The sequence below is a fragment of the Lynx rufus genome, unplaced genomic scaffold (genome assembly GCF_022079265.1).
Source record: "Lynx rufus isolate CCGP_SWC_20201006 ecotype Redwood Valley unplaced genomic scaffold, mLynRuf1.p SCAF_8, whole genome shotgun sequence".
Taxonomy (NCBI): Eukaryota; Metazoa; Chordata; class Mammalia; order Carnivora; family Felidae; genus Lynx; species Lynx rufus.
Genome location: NW_025814896.1, coordinates 4,459,856 through 4,471,617, shown reverse-complemented (window position 1 = coordinate 4,471,617; position 11,762 = coordinate 4,459,856). Strand labels below are relative to the sequence as shown.

The window sequence follows — 11,762 nt, the reverse complement described above, 5'->3', positions numbered from 1 at the left end:
GCTGAAACTTCCATGTGGGTAAGAATAAGGTCTTTTTTTTTTTTTTTTAAATAATCTGAATGGAGTTTACTTAATTTACCTGTGTTATCACCGCTCTTCCTGCAGACGGAAGCTATTGAGAGGAAACTGAGCAGAAACCATGGTGTAGGGAAAAGCACGTATCTGTAACAACAACAACAAAAAACAAATTACTAAAATCAAATTAAGCTTCCAGAGGTGAGACGCCGGCTCAAGTGCTGCCCTGCTCTTAGAAATTGCCCAGCAAGAGGGATCAGGCTCTCGCGTTATATCTTTAACCCCCCCAGTTCCAGAATGAGGGATGGGACACCTCGCCCTCCCTTCAGGGTTTTGACATTCATGACCATTTCCTGAATCTTGCTGCCCCACGAGTGGACAGCAGGACCTGTAAGCCCCAAGGACCTCTAGGCCTGGGCCAGCCCCAGCACCTCACTGCCTCAGTTTCCTCACACGGACAATGGAAGGAACTGAATGAGATGTTCACAGTATCCCCTTCAGCTCCAAATGCGTGCAGGCCGATAAAGCCCAGGCTTGCCCAGTCTCACTCCGTCCGTGACTTTAACGCTAACGGAGCCAAAAAAAAAAAAGTTGTTCAAGGGTGACCAAATAAAAAGCACCAGTTGTGAAGGAATCTGTTTTGCGTTGTTCTCATTTTGATTTTATCCGATCTGTTTTTGAATGGGTGGCAAAAAAACGGTGCAACAGGCAAGTTAGGGAATACAGAATCCCACTGGGTCCTGTCACTAGCCTGAGGGGGAAAAATGGCCATCCTTCGGAGCAGATCTTTAAGTGTTTGTCTTGTGCCTGCTTGGTCCCCTCACCTGCTCTCCCCGATCTTCGTCTGTGAAAACAAGCTTTTCCGAGTGGGAGCAGGGGGCCTGAAGCCAGCGTTACTGCAGCCTGGAGATGATGCTACCTGCTCTGGGAGAGAGCGGTCTGACAGCAATGACTCGTGTCAAGTGACCACGAGTGCTTGAATGTATTATTCAGTCACTCGTAAGTGTCCTGATTAGGCCAGACCTGCCAACGCAGCTCCGAGGCTGCAGCTAGTTAGGATAAACCCATTTCCTTAGCTCCTGTGTTTGTTTTTATTATCCTTCCCTCCCAAGAGCTTTTTCAGACTTTTTTTTTCCTTAATTGCTTCTCTCCCATGAAATTTTAATACCATAGTTATAGAAATGTACTGTATATCTGTTTCTATACTGCAGGACCTTGTAATGGCTAAGATTTTTTTTTTGCACTTCCCCTAAACCAATTTTCCTCCATGGCAAATGCACGGGCTAGCGGAGAAAATGGAGTTAAAAAGAAAAAAAAAAAAAGTAATGGTTGAACATCCCAGTTTTGGTGTTTTTGTTTGGTTTTTTTTTTTTTTTTTTTTTTTGGCTGCACATTACAAGGCTACATATAAGATAAATCTTACTAATGTTTGGTTTTCCCTTTTTAAAAAAATCTCACATCTCCCCCCCCCCCCAAACCCCTGGTACCTATCCTGGTGCTGGTGCCCAGTCGATTCACATAGCAGAGAAGCCAGAATAAACAGCCTAGTGACTTAGTTCTCCCAAGGCCGAGAGTCTGCAGCGCAGGGCCCCTGTCACCTGTTGACAACGCTCAGCCAGTAAAGGCAGGGCATCCAAGATCCAAGAGGAGCTGGCGCCACAGCCCCCGCCTGCCAGCAGACTCCCCACTGCAAGGTAGAATTGGGGGGGCCGCTTTCCTGGCTTTGCATGTGGACACGGCCTATTTTTATTCTATGAGCTTATTTTAGGGTAGGCACGCTGCAAAGTAACGGGGCGGGGGGGGGGGTCAGCGTGCACAGAAGGTAGTGGTGCCTGTTAACGTGCGGGAAGGTTTGCGAACAAAAAAGGGAAAGGAAGGTGTTGGGGGATCACGGAAAAAACTGGAAGGTAGTGGGAGACACGAACAGTAGGGAAGGAACAGAAGAGAAGATTTGGAGACAGGAATCACAAAGGCCGTCCGTGTTAGAGCTATAAAGACTAGCACGCACAAATAAGGGGAGATTCAGGGACAAAGAGATTCAGGGGCAACTCTGTGGCCGTCTTCAAAAATCTGGTGGCAGCAGAGGCAGCGTCAGGAACAGCATTTTTAATAGCCAGGCATAGCGGTGGAGGGCCACCCTGGGGCTCGCAGCTTAGGTACCCTTAAGGTCACCTCTCCCTGGAGGGTCTCTATGGTCTCAATTCCATAGGTACAGGGGAGTTTTTGTACACGTGCCTCAGTGGCTTCAACCAAAATGAAAGATTTACAATCTAGGAAATGTCGTTTTATAGCTCAAGTCCTAAATCTTGGATCTCAGTTCAGGGAGAGGCCCCGACTCTCACACTGGCCAAGGACGGCGGCCAGCTGAAGACAAGTTTCTCCTCCCCCAGGCGAGAGCCGGTTGCTGAATACTCTGGCTTATGTTGCTGTCTCCATTAGAGTTCAAGAGGAGAACGCACCCTGGGAAATTGAGGCTCTGCGCTAACATGAGACCCACCACTCCTCTTAAATGCGGTTACGGTGCCCAGATGCTCCCAGAGTGCCTGGAAGTTCCGCCATGATTTCCCGGAATTTTAAACAGAGCTCCCTCTAAAGCCAGATTTATCTTCTGGGATTCCCTCTTGCCCTTCTAGTCCCCACTTTTACCCCTTTCTTAGTCCCCTTCCCGGGGCACTGTTCATCTTTTCTCCCCTCCACATTCTCTGCTGCGTCATCAGCTAGCCTGGAGAAGGAACCCACGGCCCAGTTCAAGCGACTGTCGAGAATGTGCGGGCCCACCGCGCTAGCACAGGCCGTCAGAGGACGGCCATGTGCCTGGCCGCAGCAGAAATGGGTAACCCTTCCAGGTCGAGGGCTGCTGAGTTTAGCTAGCGAGCTGAATGAAGGGGTCTGAATTCCTGGGAGGAGACCCTCCGCCCCTGGGGCTGCAGCACGGGGTTTGTTAATCTGAGCAGATCAAGTGTCTCCCTAAGTCTGGTTCGGCCCATCTGTAATCTCAGCCGTGCACCTGCCCCTGACCTCCATCTGAGGCGTTTTCTCTCCGGCTGGCGTTTGCCTGAAACAGCCTGGTCACGCAGACCCTTCTGCAGACAGGAGGCTGCTGCCTCCACCGGCCGAGGCTGGCAGAGGAGATGCTAGAACGGAGAGAGATGAGCACGGCAGGTCTTAACTGAACGGTGATTAACCGAACAGCTTCAAAGTCTTCTCGCACTCAGAAAACACTGGTCACCGGGAGGTGGAAAAACAGAACAGTTGCCGGAATCCTCTTGCCCGGGTTCTCTTTGCTTTTGGCTTTGGCTTTTTCCTCCCAGCTGGTGAAAAGATTCTCCTTTTCTGCGTTCCAAAGAAATCCATGGACACACAGCAATGACGGGAGTGGTCTGCAGAGTGCTCTTCTGCAGACGGCCCCCACCCCAAACGCTAGGCTAGGAGGAAATACCACTGCCAAAAAAGAAAAGATCATTTTGCCTGGTTTCTGCTCCTTTCCCTCTCGACCACCTCCTCGTCTGCCTGCTTTGCTTTCTCTTTCTTGGATACGGGGATGAAATGAGAACGCTGACAGGCGGCTACTTAAACTTTGGATGCGCCTTGTGCTTTTGGCAACGAGTAAGAACCCCCCAATGTAAGTGTACTAACGGCCATTTGCGGAGCGTGACGTGTGCTGGTGTGGGTGTCAATACAGCAGGAAGATGGGAGTTTGGGAAGCCCAGGGCGCCACACGGGGTCACCGAGGCAGGGGGCCATGTCCCTACAGATGGCGACGGTGCTGTTCAGAGAGCCAAGAGTGAAGAAATACCTGCTTTCCGCTGGGGGTTACTCGCTTACAAAGAGCCGAGCCTACCTGAGGGACCTGGGCCTTTTGGTGAACGGGCGGACTTTCCTCAGAAATGCGGGTTAACTGAAACATAAGCAGTGTTGCATCTCTTGACTCGTGGAGTGTAGACAATCTATATTCTTTTTAAGTAGCAGTTTTAAGGATCTTTTTAAGGATACGCGGTTTCCCACAGACCTTCACCTGGACTTGACAGCCCGCCCTTTCCTTCTCTGATGGATACACCCGTCTCACTGCACGCCTTTGCTCCCGCTCGCTCCCTGTGGGGACAGGGCCCAGACCCTGGCACACAGTTTTTGCCCTTGACCCCAGCACCCCCTTCTCTCGGGCACCCTGTGACTAGCCTATCTTGCCTTCCTCTTCGTCATCGGTGGGAACTCATTCACTGACCTTCCTTCCTTGTTCCTGCTTATTCCTACCAGATACAGACCCCTTTCTCTGATAGAAATCCATCCAGAATTGGCAATGTGGCCTAGGCTACCCACTACCACCTGTCACTGGCCAATCTGCATCCAGGGCCAGGCCCCATTTCTGTCTTGAGCCAGAAAGCTCACCAGTCTAGAGTATGCTCACCAGGCAGCACCTCCCCCCACCCGCCCCCAGTCAACCCACCAGCTAATCGCCCCCAGCTCTTACCATAGCGGGGTCCTCAGGTCCCCGTGGCCAGGCCCGCCAGCTGCCGTTCACGTTGGCCAGCTCCTCAAACATCTGGACGCACTTCTGAGGCGTCTCAAGTCCCACTGCTGATCTGTGATGCTTTCAGCTTTGAACCCCCTCACGTGAGTGATTTGAGGTTTCAGATTCTGGTGGCCAGTCCCTACGGAAGAAAAAAAAATAGTAAGAGTAGACGATAGGGAGCATCGCAGTTAAACGGCGTAATGTTTTCTCCCTGGTCCTAATTTACCTTTCAATTACAATGATTCCTACTCCAATCTGAGGGTCCTTTCTCAGCCTACAGCAGTGGTTTCATCCGGGGGCGATATTTTGCCTCCCAGAGGACATTTGGCAAAATCTAACAGATTTTTGGTTGCTACAACTAAGGGGCTGCTACTGGCATCTAGTGGGTAGAGGCCAGGGATGCTGCTAACACCCTACAGTGCCCAGGACAGTCCACAGCAGAGAATGATCTGGCCCCGATGTCTACAGCAGAGGCTAAGAAACCACAATCCTGATTAGGTACGTGGCGCTTCTTAGATCCTCCCCTCCCGTGTACCCCCGCCAGTCCTTCCTAGCCCACTGCTCTCTCCTGAGGCAGCTTTTCTTCTCCTCTAGTGCGCTAAGTGCTCAAGATTCTGTTACCAGATATATTCCTCCCCTTGAGGGTGGTATCTGACCCACTGATTCCATATCCTGTAAGGATGGTTGTCACTTTGAACTTGAGGTCTCGCGCTTCCTTCGAAACTTCAGGCCCACGCTCTTAATTAACAGGCCGTGAAAAACTCCACTGCGACTCCCATCCTTCCTTCACCTCTGCCAAGTCCAAACCCAAATTGGCTCCGCCACCATGCCACCCCTCCCCAAGATCCTCCCCACTTCCCTGTGTCACCTGTGTCCCACTGTCCAGGCGCCACACTTTGGCTTCTCCACCTTTTGTGCCTTGGGAGCACAGGAGATGCTCGAGGGCCCTTTGGGATCCCTCTTGAGTCCCCTCATTCAGCCCTGCTGCTTCCTTCACTGCATGTGGGTCTCCCCACCTTAAAGGTCAAGGCCAGCGTCCTTTGTTCGCTCCGGTGGGACCATCCTCCACACTCCCTCCATCTTTACTAAAACTAAGCGCAAAGCCTCCCTTGCAGCACAATTAACATTCATCATCTCCATTTCCTACCAGAACAGCCTCAAGAGTGCTTGCCCTGAAACTTCCTGGTATCCTCAGAGAGATCTTACCTCATTCGTCCCTCTTTACTCCCACTGCGCCTCCAAGACTCTGCGCTGTGGCCTGTCCTCTTTACCCAGCTTCCCCCTTTTGCTCCTGGTGGGCCCACACCTATCATTCCACCCGCCCTCCACCCCCCCCAGCCATCCACGGAGGCCCATTTGAAACGCCACTTTCCCCACCAACACTTTCGAGTTCCCCCCACCACCACCACCACCACCAGTAGAGGTCTTTCCTCTCATTTTTATGTTGCTTATCCTTTAGGATGGAGTGTTGGTATCTACCCGGCCTTTATCCCCTCAGTGTATGGGCTCCCCAGGCAAAGAACCAAAGACACCAAAGAGTGCTGAACAAAGAGGGTCCCAGACGCCCCTGAGGATGTCAAACAAAGAGACCCTGTACCCATTCCTTGATGAATAGTGCTTTGGGGAAGCAAGGCCCGGAACGGGAGCAACCCGTCCCTTTGGGGCTCCAAACCCCAGTGTCTACTGACCTTCTACTTCGGCAGGGCGCAGCATCCCTGGGGCCTCAACTCCTTTTCCGTCTGGGACTGCTCCTCTGCATCGGGGCAGTGAGCCCTCTCCCTCCTCAGGGTCCTGGCCCTCTACCTCCAGGCCCTGGACATTTTCCTCCTTCTCGCCTGGTCTCAGCAGCGGTTCCCCCGGACGGGAGGGTTTGCCCACCGCCACCTGCGAGACCTAGGGTTGACCCCTGTCAGCCCCCAACCTTCCCTTCCAGCCTTTGTGACTTGTGGCATCAGGAAGAGTGACCCCACGGCGCCAGCCGGCCTCGAGGAGTCCCAGGCCTGGCCGCCATACGCCCGCCCACCAACCGCTTCCAACCACCCCAGCAGCACAACCTCTTAGGGCGTTCCAACGCGGCGCCCCCTATTGGACCTCCCATTCATATCCGGTTTCCGGTCGGACGCCCCCTGCTCATTCGCCAGGCAACCTTGATTGGCGTGACCCCAGCCCAATGGCTGACCCGGCACTGGGGTCGGAGGGGAGTGAGTGGACGGTCGCGACCCAGTTGGCCCATTCGGTTGGATGCTCAGAGGGTTGAGCCGTCGCTCACGGGGATAGTTGGACAAAGTTTGAGCCAAAGTTCAGTGTTGGCATTTCCAAGTGTGTAGACCCATGGAGCTGACCTGTCACGCCTTTGGGGAGCCCCACACGTTGCCCAGAGTCCGACTTGGTCAGCTTTCTCCCGCAGCACGGCCACGTGGGTGGCGGATGCGGGACAGTGGTGCGCCGTGGCTGTGGTCCCATCGTTCTAAGAGGGATGCGTTGGACTTAACGAGATTGGACCGTGCGTGGTTCACCCGCCTGCGGCTCGTAGATACAGCCACCCAAGCGGTGTTCCCGCTCGCCGCCGCCCACCCCTCGTGAAACTCTTCCTGCCATCTCTCCCCCGCCCGCACGCCAGGCGACCACCTGCCTCATGCCCAGCTGCCTTGCACCTAAAGGTAGCTGGCAGGTCCGTGTCACCCGCTGGCGAGACAGCCCTCATGCCCACGTCCCGGGTCGTACGTGACCCGCAAGCAGCAATTCCCGCCCGCCCCCCCGCGACTCAAATCCTTCCGCAGACACCGGACCCTAGACCCAGAGCAGTGCGCGTGCACGCGCCAAGCCCACCCCGCCGGTGCGGGTATTTACCCCAGCCGGCTCCAAACCCACACGAGCTTCGGCGACAGGAGCGCAGCCAGGCGACCGCTACACTTGTGGCCGGGCTTAATGCCGCGCCTCTGGGGGCTCTAGCAGTGGAAAAGTAAAGCGACTGCCCTGGGATACCCATAGCGAAAGGAGAGGGGCCGGAGGGGGGCTGGCGAGGGGCTGGAGAGGAACTGGGGCGGCGGACCGACCGACCCTGCAGCCGGCGCCCGCGGCCGAGAGCGGCACATCACAGCCGCTGCTGCCGGCGCGGCACAGTGTGTATCTTTGGGTTCTGTGCGCACAGGGTTGTCCAGTCTCCGAGACCACGCTAAGCCAGCCGCAGGTCCCAACACAAATCCCGCTAACCCTTCCCCAGAACAGTAGGAACCCCCGGAACTCTGAGGCCTGCACCGGATGGGGGTCTCCGCGTGTGTCCCGCGCCCACCCCCCCCCCCCGTTCCGTGCCGCGGCAACTACCACTTAGAGGGTCTCCGTGGTGCGCGCCCAAGACCCTCTTATTCCCCTGCATCATCGTCCAAATAATCGGGGGGAAAACCCTGCCTGCGCCACTCTAGACTACCGCAGGGACCCCCAGAGTGTGATGGGGATGGGGGACATTGAGTGTTTTTACAGGAGCCAGCCTGGGCAAACCGGCAAACAAACGCTGCAGAAGCGGTGGAAAGTACCCTAAGGCGTTTTAAAAACGAACTGTGGGCGCACACGCGGCAGCCCCTCGCCCCTCGCCTCTCTCCACTCTGCCGGTGGGCTTGCGACCACCTGTCGCATCCCCGCGCGCGCCCGCGCCCCCTTCCCACGCGCCCAAAGCCTCGTACTCCGGACTTGGAGCTCAAGATTGGAGGCTGCCCAGGTCTGGGGGCTGCGGCTCAGGGGTTCAGGGGTATCCTGGGGTGATGAAACCCTCCTGCGGTTCCCCCCTCCCCCGAGGAGAGTCATTTGGGTCTGGGAGGGAGGGTTTTCAGCTCCTGCGCTCAAGCAGCCCGGGCCCACGTCTTGCGTCACGTGTCCCGCAACGCAGGAGAGCTCTCTCTCTCTCTGGCCAGGGGATAAGAGAGGAGAAAGACTCCAAATCAGTCAGGGAGAGGAGTGGAAGGAGCCAAAACATCCCTGCGAGGCCTGCGTTCATCGGCCCCCTTACCCAAAGTCCGGGGCTGCCGGCGCCAGGATCCGGCTCCCGGAGCCGCCTTGGCACCGGGGCCGGCGTCCTCTGGTGGCAGAGAGCGAGCACTACGAGCGATTTTCGGACCGAATCGGCACGCTCCTCAGATCCAAGCAGGCGGGGCTGGCCTGGAGCAGAGAGACAGAAAGAGAGAGAGAGAAAGAGAGAGAGAGGAGGGGACAAGGGCAGGCCAAGAGGGGCGCCGAGGGGCAGCCTGAGGGGATAAAAAGTGGCCAGGAAGGAGCCAAAACTGCACCGGCAACAATAGACTTGCTTCCGCTTTGGTCTTGGGTTTGAGGCCCTCAAGCCCCAGACCTCAAGAGGGTTGGAAAGTGAGGTTGGAAGAACTTTCTAGCTGATACTTTGAATTTTTTCGAAGATATTTTTTTCACCCTAGTCCGGTTGGGTGCTCCGTCTCACGGGGCCCCAAGTTTATTTTAAGAGTCCGCCACCGTGTTATGGGCGTGCGCAACTGCCTCGACGGCAATAATATGTCAGGACAACGCGATATCCCCCTTGAACTCGGGGAACAGCCCGAGCAACCACCTTTGGAGGCCCCAGGGGCAGCTGCCCCCAGTCCTGGGCCTGGCGCAGCCGAAGAGATGGAGACCGAACCGCCTCACAGCGAGCCCGTCCCCCTCGAGATTGAAGGCGAGGCCTGTGGACCCCCCGAGGTCTCCGGACCCAACTGCCAGGACCTGGGCCAGGCCATCGAGGAAACCAGAGCCCTCGGAGGCTACAGCCCACCTCCTGAGGAAGCCATGCCCTTCGAGGTCGAGCAGCCCAGCCCAGGAGGCTTCTGGCCTACCCTGGAGCACCCCGGAGACACCACTGGGGCCCATGCAGGCCCTGAGGTCTTCGGCCCAGCGGTCATGGAGCCCGGAGCCTTCGATGATGCCAGACCCGGCCTGGGAGGCTACAGCCCTCCACCTGAAGAAGCCATGCCCTTTGAGTTTGAGCAGCCTGCACAGGGAGGTTGCAGCCAGCCTCTCCTGCAGGTCTCAGACCTCGCTCCAGGAGGCCCAGGTGCAGGGGTCTTCAGCACTCCTCCCCAGGAGCCCGGAGCCCTCAAGCCTGCAACCACAGGCTTCAGAGGAGACCGCAGTCCTCCCCCTGAGGAGGCTATGCCATTTGACGACAGCCCACCCCCCGGGCTCCCCCGAGCCATCCCACAAATCGACGGCGGCAGCGTCGGCCAGCCCGCGGCAGTCGCGGTCCCGAGTGCGGTCCTCCTCGCTCCCGCCGCGAACGAGCCCCCCCTCTGGGTCCCCGGCGCCATCGGCAGCCCGTCCCGAGAGGCTGTCAGATCTCCTCCACACTTCGCGGGCGACAGCCCCCCGATGGAGATCTCCGGACCCCCGCTCGAGATTGGCAGCGCCCCCGTTGGGGTCGACGACGCTCCCGTCAACATGGACAGCCCCCCAATCGCGCTTGACGGCCCGCCCATCGAGGTCTCCGGAGCCCCAGTTAAGAGAGAGCGAGCAGAGGGAGAGAGACCCCCAGTTGAGGGAGAAGCAGCCGAGATGGAAGGAGGCTCAGCCGCCGCCTCTGCTGCGGGGAGAGGAAAAGTCCCCTCTCCCGGGGACGGAGCCCCAGCGGCCGGGGCCGACCCTGCTTCTCCAGCCGCCGGGGCAGCCCCAGCCGCCCCTGCCGCTCCGGCCGCCGGGGCAGCCGCTGCCGCCCCTGCCGCTCCGGCCGCCGGGGCAGCTCCAGCCGCCAGGGCAGCTCCTGCCGCCCCTGCCGCTCCGGCCGCCGGGGCAGCTCCTGCCGCCCGGGCAGCCCCTGCCGCCCCTGCGTCTGGAGCCCGACCCAAGCTCCGCTTCCTCCGACCCCCCAGCCCCGAGATCCAGGCTGCCGATCCGCCTACTCCGCAGCCTACTCGCGCATTTGCCTGGCGGGGCAGGTCTGGCCGCGGCCGCGACGACGACGAGAGGTCGGTCAGCAGCGACGACGACCACAGCAGCGATGAATCCGACGATGGGACCTCCGGATGCCGCCGCTGGCTGCAGCCCCGGCGAAATCGCCGCCGCCGAAAGCCCCGGCGCAACTTGCTCCGCAAGTTCCTCATGCAGGCCTTCGGGGGCTGCTTCGGCCGATCCGAGAGCCCCCAGCCCAAAGCCGCCCCCAGCCCCAAGGTCAAGAAGATTCCCCTGGCGGAGAAGCGCAGACAGATGCGCAAGGAAGCCCTGGAGAAGCGCGCCCAGAAGCGCGCAGAGAAGAAACGCAGCCAGCTCATCGACAAACAACTCCAGGAAGAAAAGATGGGGTACATGTGTACGCACCGCCTGCTGCTTCTAGGTAATGCGGCGGACTCTGCCCGCGGGGAGCAGGGCTGCCCGGTGGGGCTCGGGGCCTGGCAGCGGGAGGAGGGGGGGTGTCCAGGCCGAGGCGGGAAGAGACTGCTAGAAAGTTCCAGCGAGGGGCCCGAACTTTGCCCTGGGAGCGGGAGGGGGCCTCGGCTGGGTGTGGGTGGTCGAAGTATGTGCCCTCCAGGGAGAAAAGTGGTGCCGAGCAACACTGAGGGTCGTTTCCGGCTGGACAAGCCAGCGCCAGCGACCGTAAGATGCCCCCGAGTCCTGGGGTGGGGGCCGGCAAGGAAGGCGGGGGCTTCAGGTGAGCCAGGAACTGCCGGGGAGGGGCCCCGGGGTCCCCCGGGCTGAGCCGGTTTGGGGCCGCGGGCGGGGGGGTGGGGGGGGGCTGGGGTCGTTGGGGAAGGGTGCGCCCCCGCCTCGCCTGGCCCTGCTGCTTGGACGCAGACAGCTTGTCGTTGGTGTCTGTTGGTGTCCATATTGTGTCCGCCTGTGCATGATATGCTCAAGTGTCCCCCAGTTCCCATCGCTGGCACCCCCAAATTACCCGCCGACCGTGTACTTGTACTGGGGAACGGGCTGTCTTGTGTTTTGCGCCATGGCGCGGGCAAAAACTTTCCGTGTTTGCACACACTCTGGAGGTACCTGAGCGCTGGCGCTCTGCGGCGGGCGGCGCGAAGAATGCGGAGGAGAAGGTGGTGGGGCATCTCGGGGAATGAGTTGGGCCCCTGGCGCGGGGGAGAGGGGGCCGCCTCTCGCCGGCCTCCATAACCTTTTTTCTGTGTGTCTTTTTCTCTTTTTTCCCTTTGCGCTAAGCGTTTCCTCACTTCTCATTCGTTCGCCAAACCCTCCCGCCTTTACGGTTGAAAAACCAGACACTCAGGTATCTGGGGCGTCGGGGGCG

At 58.3% G+C, this 11,762-nt stretch overlaps 1 protein-coding gene across 3 annotated transcripts in view; it reads left to right on the top strand.

Moving 5' to 3' along the window:
* Window positions 1-9,007: 9,007 nt before the first annotated feature.
* The window catches only part of GNAS (GNAS complex locus), a 54,674-nt gene continuing 51,919 nt past the window's right edge, over window positions 9,008-11,762 (top strand). For 2 of the 3 annotated variants that reach the window (XM_047067719.1, XM_047067720.1), the window contains exon 1: window positions 9,008-10,847. In XM_047067719.1, the coding sequence (XP_046923675.1) occupies window positions 9,008-10,847 (1,840 nt within the window). Of the gene's footprint in view, window positions 10,848-11,042; window positions 11,163-11,762 lie in introns of all 3 variants that reach the window. The other variant, XM_047067718.1, reaches the window with a different exon arrangement.